This window comes from Dermacentor silvarum, chromosome 6 (genome assembly GCF_013339745.2).
Source record: "Dermacentor silvarum isolate Dsil-2018 chromosome 6, BIME_Dsil_1.4, whole genome shotgun sequence".
NCBI lineage: Eukaryota > Metazoa > Arthropoda > Arachnida > Ixodida > Ixodidae > Dermacentor > Dermacentor silvarum.
This window is the reverse complement of record NC_051159.1, coordinates 117,164,959-117,182,383: the sequence shown is the minus strand read 5'-3', so window position 1 is coordinate 117,182,383 and position 17,425 is coordinate 117,164,959. Positions and strand designations below refer to the sequence as shown.

The following is a 17,425-nucleotide window of genomic DNA, read 5'->3' as shown; positions in this document are numbered from 1 at the left end:
GCTGCCGCAACTGTCACAAGCAGCCCTGTCAGCCGTTCCGATGTGGCAAGATACACCAAGCCACAGTCAGCAGAGAGCAGTTGTCTCAGTTCGAGAGAGTTCAGCTACAATGAAGTGTCGGAGGGATGGGTCTAGGTGGTCTAGACGGGTATGCGGGGAACCTGGCGTGTTGCACATGAATAGTGTTTAGTTTAGTGTTCAGTGTAGTTTAGTGTTAAGCGAAGCTCTGTTGATGCATCTATTCTTGGCAACGGGATGAGTTCCGGCACGGCATCTTCGTGACCCCCTTTAGCATGTTCACTGACATGTTCGTCGCCGATGATGTCGCAAGTGACGTCATGTTCTTTCTCTGTTAGCTTATGATAATTTAAAAATTAAATTCTGGTGTAATACGTGTGGAAACCCCGATATGATTAAGGCACGCCGTAGTGGGGGACTCCGGATTAATATTGAGCAACTGGAGTTCTTTAACGTGCCTCAAATGCACGGTACACGGGCGGTTTTTTTTTTTCATTTCTCCCCCGTAGAAATGAGGCTGCCGCTGATATTTGATACCGCGATCTCGTGCTTAGCAGCGCGATGCCGTAGACGCTAAGCCACGGCGGGTAGTCTATGGTATAGCTGCCTTATTTCCAGCCCTAGTTGCTCTTATGGTGCATGCCGTAGATCGGATAGCATTGCAGGGTTGCCTTACACTCAGAAAAGACGCTGCAACTGCTCAAAATTCTTATTTGCAACTGCTCGAAAGAAACAGCTTTGCTTAAAATGGGGTTGTGGTTCTGCAATGTCGCAGAAGTCTGCGGTCCTTTTTCCTCTATGCTGAGTTTGTCGAAAAAATTCCCATCATTTGCCTTGTAACGTAAAATTTTTGTAACACTGAAATATTAAGAATAAATAAACAAACAAACACACAAGTCAAACACCAACAACACGCCTCTGAATCCTCGCCGTCTTTCATTTATGAGTTGTGAAGCACAAAGTGTCATATCTTAAGAAAGCTTGTACAGCCCTTTTTGCTCCGTAGGCGAATCTATCACTTTTCGTGCTTTGCTTATTGGATTCACGCAGCTTGTGACGTTCATCTCCTTCTAAAATTCCGCATTTTACTGCATTTATGTGCGAACAAGATACAGCGACATACCGTTATGTTCTCTCCAGAAATGCTGAGTTGGCACGTCGCGAAACTGTGATAATCGGTTGGAGCAGAATATGACAGCCTAACTAGAATACTTCCTCGTGTTCGCATTCATGCTCATCTATAGCATAGAACGACGGCCTAGGGCCAAGGACGCGGACACTACGGCAGAAAAGCCTCATTATTCTCAGGGCTCATTTTCCCCTGTGACCGGTCTACACAATGCGAAAGAATGACATAGGGTAACAAGCGGATGTATTACCAATGAGCAACCGAAGCACGCCAGCAAAGCGCCGTCAACAGCCCTAATGCGGGAATAATTTGCATGGCAATTCGGGTCCTCGTATAGTCTGACGGTGCGAGGCAATTACATGACAATAATCTCGCCGAGAATGGTGGTACCGCCAATGACCGAAGAAGTGAATGTACAATAGACGACAATCACATCGTCGTCTATATTGTGCTACAAGTTCTGGCGCTTTGTAACTGACCTCGTCGTTAGGATAACGCGAACAGGCCTCTACAGAAATGAGGCACAATTGCCCTCTGTTCATTTTATGTATTTTTAACAGCGAAGCTGTTTAAGCCAGCTCGCACCGTCGCTTATCTCCACACGGCTCTGACCTTTATGCGCCGTGCATTCGCCGCTCAGTTTCCGTTGAAGCGATAGACCGCACGTACCTTGGCCCGTTGCTGCGGCGTATGCGCTTGCTGCCAGCGTTTTGACAGTCGTTGTCTACAGTCATTCAGAGTGATCTATTCATGTTTGTTTGTGCGCGCTCACACCACGCTTGTTCAATCAGTTAGTAAAAGTCGGGCCACATTTTCCAACGCACGCTACACATGCAATGCTGCCCGGGTCGGCAGTGCAGCGCTACAGGTGTGTCCCTTCGCACGCGCTGCCCACGGGAAGGGCTTCTCATCAACACCACCATTTCACACGCGCCTTCTCGTGGTCATCGAGTCTCTCTTCATGTCGGTCTACTTACGCCGCAGCACACCTGCTTACTTAATCAGCTCATGTTTACTACAATTCATATTGCTACCAAAGCCGCTCTCCTACCAAAGCCGCTCTCCGCATGCCCATGTGCTCCGGTAACTACGGTAAAAAACGCTAAATACCTTGGTCTACACTTCGACGACACGCTGTCATGGAGAGTACACATAGAAGAGCTCGCAAGGCGTCTACGAGTTGTGTGCGCTCATTTGTATGCCCTAAAATCTTTGTGTGATGCAAATGTCCGTAAGATGGTTTACAAATCTCTAGGTGAATCAATCATAAGGTACGGAATAACAATCTACGGCTTTGCTTCTTCTAGTAGACTAAAGATAATTAACCGTATCCTAAAAAAATTGCCTATAGCCTCTCTTATGGCACAGTTAGTCAGGGGGACGATGTCTCGTTGAGCATGTGCCAGTCAGACATGTTGTTTGTCGAACAACAACTTCTGTTTGACATCATGTGTAAGAATTATTTTTCTCCTATATTCAAAAACTTGAACGTGAAATCTCGCTGCTTACGTCACTTAGAAAAATATATTGTTCCTCGTGTGTACACAAACTATGGCAAGAGGACCCGTGCTTTCTACGTGCCGGCTAATTTTAACAATCTGAATGATAATGAGACCATAGGGTCATTTAAAGAAATAAAAGCATTCTTAAGGTCATGGGCGATACATGAAGCCCAAAACTGTTAAAATTTCCTGCAGGATTTGTAAGCACGCTACAATCACGGTTCACATGCAGAAGAAGGCATCATACAATGTACTTTTTCTTTTTGTACCTGTCAGAACCTGTTGAGCGTACTGTTTTAACCTCTGATGTCACTGTTTTCTCTTTATTTATTCTTCTACCTGGTAGGCATAAATGGTATATGTTTTCAATATTATAGTACCCAGTGTTTTCCCCCTATCTTTTTCAACATTATTTTTTGTGCTTTGTAATCCGTTTAGTATACACGTATTAGTACTACCTGCCGACTGCCCAGCCTGCACACAAGCAATGTTGCTTATGCGGGCTGGATCTGTAACTAGGATGTAAATGAATGCAATAAATATTATTATTATTATTATTATTATTATTATTATTATTATTATTATTATTATTATTATTATTATTATTATTATTACTTCGTATGACATTGCTGTGTTGCTATCGCATTCATTGCTTCGCCCTTAGGGCGAAACTGTGACATTTTTTTTTCCTTCTCCACTCATCCTCACGTAGTGAGATGCCCAAAATATAGAGAGTGAGACCGATCTGTCAACTTTTATTTCACGATAAATTTCCTACTTCTGTCTGTTTGCGCTTTCATTAAAAATTACTCCATCTCCCGCTAAAGGGAACCATGTGTGGATGCGAAGCAGCGGGGAGATGGTTAGCTTGAGCGGGAGATGGTTTCGCGGCAGCGGCCCGAGCGCTCATCGCGGTGCTGCACAGGAGAGAGAATGAGGCGCGCGCGCGCTCCGTCATTTTCATACCGCGGAACTACCGTGGCGCCCCCAGCGGAGTATGCAGCTGTCGCACCACCTGTCTAGGGAGCCTACATGAAAGCGCAGCGCTTGCATGTAGGCTCCCTACACCTGTCGTGCGCGCCGCTGCGGATTCCTAGAGGAGAGAAAGGGGGGAGCGTAGGAGAGGAGAGAGAGGGGGAGGGGACGCGCATGCGCTGTGGGGGTGTGGCACGCGGGCGCCGCTGCGTAGAGGATTCCTAGAGGAGAGAAAGGGGAGGGTAGAAGAAGAGAGAGAGGGGGACGCGCATGCGCAGTGGGGTGTGGGACGCCGCGGGAGGGACGGACAGAGCCGCCGGCAAGAAATGCTTTGCATTTAAAAGTCGCAGTTTCGCTCGGAAGACGAACCACCAATTGCGATAGCAAATTAGTAGAGAGCTATACGGAGTAAGGATAGTAGTTTTATCGGCTGCATAAACATGGAAACATTCGCTTACTAACTGAATTAACAAGCATGGTGTCAGCGCGCAAGCAGCAGTGAGCGAAGGTTCATGTGGTCTATAGCTTTAGCGGAAACTGAGCGGCGAAAGCACCGCAAATACAAAGAGCCTTGTGGAGATTCCTTGCAAAATGCGGTGCGCGTGACAGCCCGCAGCCACGCAAAGTGCAAGTACGCAGTTGCTGGTAGAGTAGAAGTCGCACCCCCTCTCTCCCGTGTTGCCTTCCCGCTTTCCTCCTTTCGTGTAGGAGATTGCGTTGCCAGTTTCCCTTGCGCCCAGTAGCAAGATACGTATTTGGTGCCGCAGTTAAACGTCGCCTCCGCTCCCTCCCTCTCTCCTTCCCATCAACCCACGGCCTTTCGCACGATGAAAGACATCGCGCTTGCTCTCCGCCTTGCGTTCGCTCTCCGTGAAAGCGCGCGTCCCTCAAGCGCCTTCACTCGCCCATACAGCATACGGCGCGCGGCGACGATTTTATCGCCCTTGGACATTATACGGAACCTGACGGCGACGACAACAACCCGGATAGCCACGGTCCGAAGGCAAGCGTCATAACCACTACGCTCTGCACTTTGTTTTTAGTGAAAGTTCCGGCAATAAAAAAAAAAAAAACACTAGGCTATACACCCACACTTGCAGAACATGCATTTATGGGAACCATATGATTGCGCAGCATCGACGATTGTAACACAACTTGCTATGGGCAAAAGAAAGATATAATGAGAGCGATAAAGAAAGATAGAGAGAGAGAGAAAAGAAAGAGAGAAATAGAAACAGATAGAAAGAGAGAGGCGAGATTAGAACCTGGATACTCACGGTCCGAAGGCGAGCGTCATACCCATTACGCTATACACCCACGCTTGCCGAGCTCCGCTGTTTCATCAGATTTTACAAGAGTGGAACCGGCGTAATTTTTTGTTTCTCTTTGTTGCGATTTCTTAATATGCCTTACATACTTCTCGTTACCGACGGTCAGAATTAACACATCGTTGCTCTCGTGTGATAAGGAAACAAATTACAGCGAGCCCTGTAATGCCCAAACACAATTCATCATCAACACCAATGAGAGGTTGTTCACCTTTATTGCTCACAATCACGTATAAAAACGATGAAATGTTAGCTGAGTTATGACTAAGTACAGTAATTGATTATTAGTAATTGGTTTGCTCAACCATTCACAGGTGAAAACACTCCTTAGCGTATCAAAAACACCACTATTGGATTTATAAGATACATTTCCCGTGTTTAAGTCAGGATATTGAGGTCAGAAAACTGAGTGGCGCATATGATACCTTTGGCATTACAGGTTACGCGAAGAACTATTTACATTACACAATACGAGATACACAACTCACTTGTGCGCGCATAGTTACCTCAATGTAGTATACCTTGTCTCTTCTGTCATCGCTCGGTTACAGCTGTAGCACGCACTCGAATGTGCACGCTCGCACACTCTCACTCACTCACTCACTCACTCACTCACGCACGCACGCACGCACGCACAAGAACGCGCAAATCACACGGCTTGCCGCAAAATTGGAGGGTGTGGTTCGTCCTTCCCAAAACACTTCTCGCGTTTGTCCCTTTCCCGCACATCCATAAATGAGGAAAAGACACATCTTCATTCCCTATAGGAAAACTCCCAACTTCCCACAAACACACATGCTGTACATAAAAAAAAACAATTCACTACGCTTGCTTACATTTAGCAAAATAAAAATCCAAACCACACGTGCGCTTGCGGCACGTGTGGTGTGTCAGCGCACCTACGCATGTTAAGTATTTACTTAAAAAGCGTGAGAAATAGCAGCAGCGCTAGCACATTCAAATTTGTTCCGCGTACGCCGCAATACTCGTACGTAGTCAGCATGCGTTAGGAGCAAGCACCTGTAAGGGTGCAAATCGGTTTACTGTGTAATACGGTTGTTGGCCTTAAAGAGCAAAGCACTAAAAGAAAGCTTTACTTTAAGAGTCCTCATTTAAATACTGCATGGAACCGGATAAATTGCTGTTCTTGGCATTTGCTGCACCAATCTGACGTGGTTTGTTGCATTTAAGTTTTAAGATGTGCCGACTATAGGGAGCAGATGTTTTATTTAGGCTATCAAGTATATTACACAAAATTTTCAAATTGCAAAATAAAGAAAACATGCGAAACCAAGCCTACTATTTTGTAACACAGCAATAAAATCAGGTATCACAATTTTATAAACTGCACCTATTGAGAAAACGAACGCGCGTAAATTAATTATGCACGGCTCTGAAATATATCACCAATTTGTGGGTGAAACTTTTGTAAGACATCATAAGCATTGTGACAATTTCGCACAAGCTTATATATGAGTGATTACTTACATCGCCTATATATATATATATATATATATATATATATATATATATATATATGTGTGTGTGTGTGTGTGTGTGTGTGTGTGTGTGTGTGTGTGTGTGTGTGTGTGTGTGTGTGTGTGTATCGATGTATCAGTTATTACTTATATCGCTTGTTTAAACATATACATAGCAGCTGTTCACTTTAGAATCTCGAACAGATGCTGTTTACAAAACCGCAATATCGTGTTGTTGTTTTTACGCAGGGTTATGTATTTGTATATTTTGGGCCTCCACTTTTTTTTCTATCTTAACAATTTCCGGCAATGTTTGCGTTTGTGATGCTTGCTATAATCGCTAGAGTTTAGCCTATGCTCTTAAATGTAGCAAACTTGATTCGAATCGATTGAGTGGTTGTCGAACAAGAACATTTATTTGTTTTGCATGTACTTGAACAGGAAAATTGGAATTGGCCCCTAACTAAAGCTTCCTCTTTAGAGTGCAGATGACGTAAACGCCGAAGTCGTAGCCATTTGAGCACTTCATAGACATTGGCGTGAATACTGTTGAAGAAGGCAGTAGTGCAATTGTTTTTTTCTCACTGGTCACTTTGTTGGTGCTTAAATAATCCGAAGCATTTTGCGCTCATCCAGCACATTAAGCTCAAACATTTCTCACGGTGTTTTTTTTTTTAGGTCCCCGACGGAGTGCGGTGCGAAGGGAACAGGAAGAGCGGCCTGGCACATCCTGTGTATTACAACATGCGAGTGTTCAGTTACAGTGCCAGGGTGAAGAGCTCTACCTCGAAGCATACTCGCATTATAAATGTAAGCAAAGAAAGTTTAGCAAAAACGTGCAGACATTATTTAGCGAGCGGTTTCTAACAATTTTTTATTGCTGTTCAGCGTGCTAAAGTAGCTCCATAAATTTCCCTAGGCATGCAATGCATCCTTAACTGCGACAGCCGTGATTTTAGGGGGCCTACTGATGGAAAAACATGATTGAGTGCAACATTGTTGACGACTCCGGTTGTCAATATCTCAGACCTAATATATCCACAAGTTTTTTACTTTACTCACTCACTCACTCACTCACTCACTCACTCACTCACTCACTCACTCACTCACTCACTCACTCACTCACTCACTCACTCACTCACTCATTATCGAAATTGCTGAAAAGTTGCTGGTATCAGTCGTCGAAAGCAACTATTTGATATTCTTGATACTGTTTTATATCTATTCAACACGTTCAGTTCCAGGTTAAACCATCGCGTGGATTAAATATATCATGTCATATCATGCGCCTACCGCAAAACAGTGGGAATCGCTGTTTTACTTAAGGCTCGCATGCAAGGCGACGCTTTCCGTGACTGCTGGATTCCGCTGTTTGCTCACACAATAACGCAGACTAGTTGGAAGGACACAGTTTGAATATAACCTTTAAGATAACCTCGCTGCAAGCAATTGGCGGATCTCACGCATTTGTGGAAATCGGTGATAAACGAAGCTTTCTTTTTTTAATGCGAAAGCACTGTATGCCCCATTACGCGAAAATCGGTAAGCGTTGTCGGTGTGACCGAAACGTGGTACCAAAAATGGCCGACGGCACAAAGAGTCACAACAGGTCGCAAAATGCTCGGATTGACGTCAGATTTCTCAGGGAGGTTCCTGTAGACAAATTAGATTGATAGCTTTGAAAAGAAAATTGGGTAAATTTCGGTCTGGGTGGGAATGGAACCCGGGCCTCCACGCCTCCAGACTGCGAGGTGAACAGGCTTCCCCGACTCCACGGTGGCTCCCCAGTTCTCGTTCACTGAAGGTGTACCTAGTGCGTGCGTACCTAGTTCACAGCATGTGGACTCCACGCGCGAAATCTTGGCAGGAATGGGAGACATCAGAACATCAATTATTTCGTGTAAAGCATACTTAGAAAAAGCCTATACATTTGCTTGAAACAAATACCGGATGTTAAACATCGAGCAAAGCAGCGCACGAAGTGCAGTCGCTCCATGATGACATACCGACCCGACACCGAAAGCGAATACCCTGCCCTTTGATCCTTCCAACTGTTTTTCTATAAACCTTTACATATACAATTCAAACTAGCAGAACAGGTCTAATCAGAAATGTTTTAAGATTAATTGTGTGCAATATTTTTTCAAATGTCATTACGTTCATCACAGCGCTTGCTTTTCATGTGAAATCTTGATATGCACAATGGTACACAAGCAGCACCTGCAGGCGCTGTATCACTTCTGGACTCTATAAATAGTTATCTGTTTTTCTTCCAGGGTTTCATAGACGTCAATCGAAACTTGCACAGGCTGGACTACAAGGCTTGGAATAACCCTTCGTCGATTGAACAAACCGTGATTTTTTCTGGGAAGGAAGGCATGGCCTACCACGTAACCCGTTCAGGAGCGTGTTCTGCGGGGAACATCACTGATGTCGATTTCGACAAGCAGATGATTATGCTCCCCCGATTCATGGAGAAACTTTCACCTAAAACGTTTTTTGCTGGGAACAGTTCTGCGACCATTGCCTACAAGAAAATCGTGAGTCAATGCACGCGCAGATTTATTTCACTGTCTGGTTTTGATTTTGATCATTAGAGAATGAAATAAATTTATAGCTGATGGCTACGGCCCTAAAACCGTTTTGGCGCCATGAAAAGATACATAACTATGTGCTGAAAAACCTGTTTCTCTAGGCTTGAACAGGTCCTTTCTTTATTGCCTGACGGTCCTGTTCCGCATTTTTAGGTGGATTTCAGGAATAGGAGAAATTATGAGATTGATAATCGCGATTTCCTGGTGGCTAAACGAAAATATTTACTAATTAACTTTTAAATATTTACTTTAAGGCACATGTCAAAATTGCAAAATTGAATTCGAACAGTAGAAATGTCATCTCTGCTAAGCGAAAATTCTAATATTAGCACCACTGTCTCAACATACTTGCCCAAGATATGCTACTTGCGCTGCAGTTACGATCATCTGAACTGCAGAGGGACCTAAAAGCTTTTCGGAACTTGACTGGAAGGACAGTATATTTCGTAGCATAATAAGGATGGATATATCGTGGTTCGTGCCACTCTTTCTGCTGAGCAGACGGGAAATGTTCACTGCTCGGCAGCCAGTGACATAAAGTGAATAATCAAAAAAGGCAATTCTTGAAGATCTTTTTCTAGCTACCAGTGCATTGCGTTTTCATCTTGAAAATAATGCTCGCCTCTTCAGGTACTCCATTTGAAGACGCCAAACTGTGCTGTATGTTCTATGCTATTAAAAAATGTTTCAAGAAAAATATTCAAGCCTGATTATCAAAACAAGTATCTGCGCGTAAATATCTTCGCGGCTTGAACTTTACGTTACCTGCCTGCTGTTAGGCTCATTCGTGTTTTAAAAAATCTGAAAATTTCTTTGCAGGCTGTGAAAGGTGGGATTCCGTGTCATGTCTGGGACATCGTCCGTTTTGATTGGCCTTCAAATGGCCTGAAGACGTTGTGGGAGTGGTGCTTCGTAGACAAGGTGACAACCCTACGATGGAAGTTGATGGGACTGCTTTGACTCTTAAATTTACTTTCTTTTTTTTCACTAACTTACTGGCATTGATTGAAGTCACATTTCAAGTCGCCTCTTGTCGCCTCAGCGAAAACAATATTGTCACACGTTTTGAGATAGCCTATTACAGCGAACACAAACGATCTGCGCGGTAGCACTTCTAAAATCTGTTATAATTATTTGAATTGCTATCTCACCCAATTTTCTTGCCCCTTCCTCACTTTTTCTTTCGTAATTTCTTTTCAGTCTTACTTTGCACCGTCTTCCGAAACTACTTCGTCCCATATAGTAAGCTTGGATATACACGTTTTGGAGGTAGGTCTTGCTTTGAAGTTGCATGTTAATAATTGCTGTGTAACGTTTTACGCTGCATTCTACGAGTACTTCCCTTTTAGATGTAGGTGCACTCGAAGCCTTAAATATTATGTGACACACTTTTTTCTTCTTGTAAGATTATTTTAGAAACATATTAAAGCTCAACAAAAAGTCAACAGAGAGAAGGGCAGGACAAACGCGTTTTACTGTAGTTCCTGTGTTTCTCGTGTTTTCGTTGTGCTTCAAAAAGTTCTGAAGATGGATGTCAAAAACGATCCCGTTTGTCCATCTTGCAGCAAGGTTGTCTGAAATGTGCTGACCATTACTGAATGCTATCTACTCACAGAAGGCTCCTAGGGCAGCAGTTATGCAATTATGAGACTTGATTCTACATTGGCAATTGTAAAAACAAAAAATAGCCAAAATAAAAATGTAAGCGCCACAGAAATTTCCTGGTTGTTGGTACTGTTCATTAGATAACAGAAATTGCAGCAAATAAAAAATCGTTTCTTTAATTTAGTAAAGGAGAAGACGTTGGGAAATCAGATATGAGATCAATGAATGGTGTCTAAAAATGTGTTAACTTTCGTTTTATTGTACGTAGAACCTGTTTCACAAGGTAACTATCAATCTTCGAAGCAACGGTAATTTTAAGATATTTTGCTATACGCATCTATTAGGCAGTATATGATAACAGCCATGCAGACCAACTTGCTTCTGTTGCTTCAAAAAAGAAAGAAAAGAAGCATATTAGCTTAAAGGGAGCTGCTACACATTAAGTTCAAGTCAAATTTCACATGAGATAGTAACGAGCCATTAACGCGACTGACTAAATACCTCCGTTCCGGCTTAGGATGAAAAGAAACGTGTTAGTAGGGCGTTCTCGCCGGAACAAAATTACAATAACCATCGAACCTTAACTCCATCACTCCGAACCGTCTGTCCCAGCGCCGAACGAGTTTTATTTTTACTGGTAGTTCTTATTTCTCACTTTATTTCGACAAATCTTGCAGCACTTAAAATGTGCCATAAACTTTATTTCTGTATTACAGTTGCCGCAGGCACCATTCTATGGCTTAGTACCAGGAGAAAAACTCTCATTCCAATTCTTTGACATCAATAAGGAAACTTCCGAGTTGGTCGAACTTCAGGGGTTCGACATTACGCCCTGTTACCAAGGGAGCTCGTCTCTAAGAAAGTTGGTTCTTACGTTAGAAGGTACGTGGACATTGTCATTCTATAGTTCTAACGTTGCCCGGGCTTGCGCCTTTCACAACCGAGATTTTACAGCGATAGCTGATTTAGGCTTACTCCCTAGCTTTGAAGTCCACCGGTGTCCACCACCGCAATTCCGCAGTGCTTTGTCAGAACATTATATAAAAAAAAATCCCACAGTGAGCTACCAGGACTCTAATTCTTGACCTACGGATTGCGAATCGAAGATTCTACCTCTCAGCCTCTCAGCTGATGCTTGAGCAGTTGGACAAAATTTGAAGTACACTTTGTAAACTCCAAAGCGTGTTCGGCGAAAGCCTGTGGCCATTCGACTGACTATGCCATGTATTTTTTGTCATTGCTGAGAGAGTGTGAGGGGGAGAGGCCACAGCTGGCACCGTTCCAGGGCACGGATGGACGGACGGTCAGACGCCGCCGCTTTGCCATCACGTCATTGCTGAGAGAGCGTAAGGGGGAGAGGCCACAACTGTGGCGGCGCAACTGTTGCTATGCGCCGCTCTGCCATCACGTGATTGCTGAGAGAGTTTGAGGGGGAGAGGCCACAGCTGGCACCGTTCCAGGGCGCGGACGGATGGACGGTCGGACGCCGCGAGTATGAGCCATTAAAGGCTTTCGCCTTAATACTGTACCTGTCATCGGAGCTCTCACGTAAATGCTTTTCTGACGCCGCGCTTAGCAGCTTATCATTAGACCAGCACCGAGGTGAAAGAATATAAATGAAGCCAGTGGCAAGATGCAAAAGGCAGGATAGAAAAGAGGTGAAAGAAAGAGATCGCGTCTCTCCACTTCTCCATCACCAGGGGGCGCCACTTACACAAACGTAATGAGTCGAACTACAAACGTAATTGATTAAAGATTTCTCCTTCTTCATCTAGAAAGGAGATTGCTCGCGCGCACCTGCAAATGGTTACTCCAACCGATACCGCGCGAAACAGTGCAAGACTTACCGCACATAATTTGACGCTATAGGATATTACGTCACTGCATCGCAACATTGGTGAAACCGTAATATATACAGGGTCTGTCCTGAACGTAATGACAGTAAGGCCATTAAAATCATTTATTGAATTTATCGCTACAAGTGTTTAAAAATCTTCAAAATACTCTCCTTTTGCGTCGATTCATCGGCTCCAGCGAGACTTTTAGCTCTCGAATGCGTTGCGGTAGGTCTCCTCCGGAATGGCCTTTAATGCTGCGGTGCATGGCTGCTTTGATCCCGTCCACTGTCCCAAAATGCTTGCCTTTCAGGGGTCTATTGAGGCGATCAAACAGAAAAAATTCGGGGGGACCAAGTCCAGGCTGTACGGGGGCTAAGGGAACGTTGGTACCCCTGCTTTAAGCAGGTAGTCGGTGACGATGAAGGCACTGTGGGCCAGCGCATTATCGTGGCGCAACTTCCAATTGTCTGCGATGTCCGGCCTGATGCGTTGAAACCCTGCATTTCCGTCTTTTGAGGACTTATACATAATATTTGGAGCTCACAGTGGTTCTAGGTTCTACAAACTCGTGATGAACCAGTCCGTGGATGTCAAAAAACAAAACGATGAGCATGATCTTGACCTTTGATTTGCTCATCCTGGCTTTTTTCTGGCGAGTGGACGAGTGCATGTGCCACTCCGACGATTGCCTTTTGGTCTTCGGTTCATATTCAAAGTACCCAAGTCTCGTCACCTGTAATGACGTTGTTCAAAACTTTTCGATTACGTTTGCGCCTGTCGAGGTTTTCTTGGCACGTTTCAACGCGGCGTGACTTTGGATCGTCAGTGAGCACTTTTGGAACCATTTTTGCGCACACCTTCCACATGCCGCAAAAGGATGGATAGTTGGGCGAGTTGGTACGGTCACATAATCGTGGTATAAGCGCGAAGAACACACGGGCGGGGCCGGATGAAGACAGGACAAGCGCTCGTCCAGTCTTCTTCCGCCACCGGCCGTGTCTTCTTCGCGCTTATACCAAGATTATGATGTTCGACATGCCGATATAGTTCGTAACGATTTCATGAACTTGAGTTTTCGGAATGTTTAACGTGTCGGCCATTAAACGAACACTTAATCGTCGGTCTGAGTTCATCATTTCCCTCTACTCGCGTCACATTGTCAGCCGTGTGGTGGTCGTGGATGGCCGTCCGGCGCGGTCCTCGTTGTCGATCTCTTCCCGGCCTTCCAACAAGGCCTTGTGCCACCGAAACACTTGCCAATCTGACAGGGCATGTTCTTTGTAAGCAGTCTTGATCATAGTAACAGTTTCCGCAGCGGTATTGTCAAGTTTCACGCAAAACTTGATCGCAAATATTTGTTCGAACGAGCACTGCATTTTCACTTGCACAAGAATAAAAAAACAACTCTCACGGACAGGCCTGTTCTCCGATGCTCGGAGCACACTGAGCGACGGAGCGCTGCTTAGCTAGATTCTCCCACTGCCAGTTTCAACCGGTTAGACCACGCTCCGACGTACAGTCGCGTCACAATAAAAGCACTGACATTACTTTCAGAACTAACCCTGTATTTCTTTAACATTCGAGAACACCGGCATACTTGCCTAATCAACTCTATATATGCGACGAAAAAAGGAAATAAGTCACAAGCAGCTTCTTTGGCGATAAATAAGTGAAAATTGTGGCATCGGAAAGTGTAAGGTCCTCGGCGATGCTCAAGCTATTGCAGAAGTTAGGGCATGTGAATGCCAGCCCGTGGTAATCAGTACCTGGCTCATATTTGCAGTTGATTCGCTGTAGAGTCTATGCTAGCTTCTTCAGGTTGATATTTATTAACTACCGAAGATCCGTCTCGCTGTCATCATCCGTATCCAAATAATTTGGAGAGATTAGGATAAATACGCATGACTCGTTTTATCTTGAATCTGCTTAGTTTAATTATGTGGCAAGCAATGCTGTTTCATCTTTTCCGCTGGATTGCTGAAAGTGGCATACGTTACTTACATGGCAAAGTGCAACTTTTGTTGAGCCAGCTAGGAAACCTTCAATAATGACCTCATTAATTATTCACAATACGGCACAGCTTACAATGTCAGGTTGTACGGTATGCGAAATTCCATCGACAGGCCTTCTCACGCATCTAATTTGGTCTAATCATGATGGCTGACATCCTGCTAGTAGAACTGATGAACTTAGAAACTGTTTCCGAGAGCTCAGCTAGTGAGAGGAAAAGTAGGACGACAGAAATTGCGTCACGAGACCGTGCGTTGGGGTCTTATTTATAATTCAAGTCCAAGGCCTGCGAACTCAGTTCGGTCAAGCACGATGTATCGACACGCGCACATGTGGAATTTCGCATGTGATCAGTGTAAGCCACGTAATAATATAGGACCTACTTAGCAGAACTCCTCAGACTAAAGCACCAGTTTGGAGACTACTTCCCTACTAATCCTCACGCTCGCGTTTCACGTAGTTTCGTTTAACAGTGTGCGATGTAAAGCTTTTTCAAATGCCATAAATTGGAAAGCCTGTACATTTTTTTAGCACTCCTGTCTCTCCCTACATGTTCGCGCTTGTGGAGATCTTACGCCACAATGCATCTAAATGGGATGCGGAACAGAAGACAGATGCAGTTCTCTGGAGCCAATAAAATGCTGTTCTAAAATCTCAAGGAAAGCTTCGTCATCCACGTAGAAGATTGAAGTCCTGTTATTGGCATATGCAGTGGGCGTTTGCGAGTTGCAGGAATGCCTTTAGAACAACTCGAGCCGTTGCAATCCTGCTACTCCAATGAATCTATATTTCCCAATCTCGAGGCTCACACTCGCAGTTACAGATTGGAGGCAGCTTCCCTAGAAGCACTCATTAAAAATGCACCTTCGTTAAGCCTCTTCAGCGCGCTGGTGCATTTTTATTGCCTTTTCTCTTGCTTTTTTCTTTCTTTTATTGTATTCCTTGCCGTGAGCCGGTGAACCAATCAGCGTGGGCTTGTCCCAATTTCTTTTCTTGCAATTGTTTCTTCTTGCGCTTTCGCTGCCAATTCGAATGGCTTAACGTATTACGCCAGCGTCGTGTCACGCCACTAAATCTTCGTGGCAACTCTTTGCAAACAGGTTTCCGTGAACATTTAAGCGGTTTCAGCAAGAGCGCGTGCACCTTAAACCAATACGTATGAGGCGGGCTGACGTATGATGCGTGCTTCCTTACACCTGGAATAGCGCGATACCGTGGGCTTTGTACGAAAACCAAGGAACGTTTACACCGTGTTCCATTGCTGCTGTTACGACGAGACAAATTTCAGAGACAGCGCATTCCGATGGACCTTCGATAAACGTTTCACCCACGCGGTCTTTCTTATCTGCAATACCTTCTCTGAACGTCGATGCCGAGAAAATTGTGCTAGGGCCAACACCAAGTTTGTAGGCATCGCCGTAAACGACAATCATTATTTTTTTACGAGTTGGGGGGTGGGGTGCTGTAACATGTGATTAATATTTATCGTCTTTTCCTGTCACCGTAGAAGGATGTTACCGTACTTATTCCCGCCGTAGCTCCTGATCTGCGGACACGCTCTTTTTTTATTCGAAACTAAGAAGAAAGCATTTAGCATGATATGGTTTCAAATGTTAATATTTGTGTCGTTCGCATAAATGTTCTCAGTTGCCGTAACCGTTGCCGTATCCAGTTTGAAAAAAAAAAAGACGCTATTGCGTCGTGCGCGTTGCTCATTCTTTGCATTTGCTTGTGAAACATTCAGCAACTTGTCCCTAGCTACTAGCACAATTGTCCGGATTTTTCTTGTTCCTGTATGCCACACTTCCAAGTCAATTGTGTCCAAGTCCGCGCGACTTCGTTTCATGCGCAAAAACTTGGCCGCTTCACCCCGACGCGCAAAGCATTGTCAGCGATAGCAACCATTGTGCTCATGCCACGGTCTTCAACAGTAGGTGGTGGCGACACGTTAGCGCGACGCAACAGGCACGCCGCAAGGTGGCAGGGCAGCAGCAACAACAGTACGGAGCCTAAACAACAGTGCCCTGGCAGCATACCGCCACAAGCGCCTCCTAGCTCCGGTGTGATGAGGATGGCCACCGCCGGATGGCGTTGCCGGCGTCAGACCTCGGCGCATTGGAGGTTCGGGGGCAGAAAAGTAGGGAGACCACAAACAACGCAGGCGCACAAAAACAGAGTTCCCAGTAATGGTTCAAAAAGTTTGATGCTGGGCATTTTTGTATCTGTGGATATTTCTCAGAAATATAGGTAGGACATTAAGCAAAATAATAACAAGAGCTTGGTGGCGCTACTCTCCGCCCCGCTCATTGCATCCATCCATTAATCCATCCTCGATGGTGCGCAATATGTGAGCGACGGTAACACCGTCGGCGTTTGTCAGTTCCCACTGAAAGCATTTAAATAACTTCAGCTTGACGTTGACTGTCCCTTCTGCTCAAGAGAGAGAGAGAGAGAGAGAGATAAAATTGATGAGAAAGGCAGAGACGTTAACCGTAACATAGGTATCCAGTTTGCTATCCTGCGCTGGGAAAGGGTGCGCACTTTTTTTACTTGTTTATTTATTTTCATCTTTCTGTCTCCCTTTAGCCCTTTCTTCTAGAAGCTCAAACCAGTTTATGCACACAGCTGGTCGGCAGAAATGCTGAATAGTTTGGATGCGCAAAAGGCCGTCATGCCAGCAGCGGAACGCTGCACGCTATAATCATCCGTATTATTTCTATCGCAATTATATCCTGCTAAGACCCCTTGTATTGCACATTGCCTTTGTAGTGAAGAAGAGGACCATTTTTTTCGAAATTTACTCGGAAGTGATTACACAAAATATTCATTCTGGGTATTCTTCCTTGGGTTTTACGTGCCAAAACCAGTTCTGATTATGAGGCACGCCGTAGTGGAGGGCTCCGGATTAATTTTGACCGCCTGGGGTTCTTTAACGTGCACTACAACGC

The 17,425-nt window shown here is 44.7% G+C and overlaps 1 protein-coding gene across 4 annotated transcripts in view; it reads left to right on the top strand.

Annotated features, from left to right (window-relative positions):
• The window catches only part of LOC119456850 (uncharacterized), a 191,821-nt gene that overhangs the window by 170,886 nt on the left and 3,510 nt on the right, over window positions 1-17,425 (top strand). For 3 of the 4 annotated variants that reach the window (XM_049669423.1, XM_049669420.1, XM_049669421.1), the window contains exons 6-10: window positions 7,109-7,240; window positions 8,707-8,970; window positions 9,844-9,945; window positions 10,225-10,293; window positions 11,346-11,511. In XM_049669423.1, the coding sequence (XP_049525380.1) occupies window positions 7,109-7,240; window positions 8,707-8,970; window positions 9,844-9,945; window positions 10,225-10,293; window positions 11,346-11,511 (733 nt within the window). The remainder of the gene's footprint in view (window positions 1-7,108; window positions 7,241-8,706; window positions 8,971-9,843; window positions 9,946-10,224; window positions 10,294-11,345; window positions 11,512-17,425) is intronic. The other variant, XM_049669422.1, reaches the window with a different exon arrangement.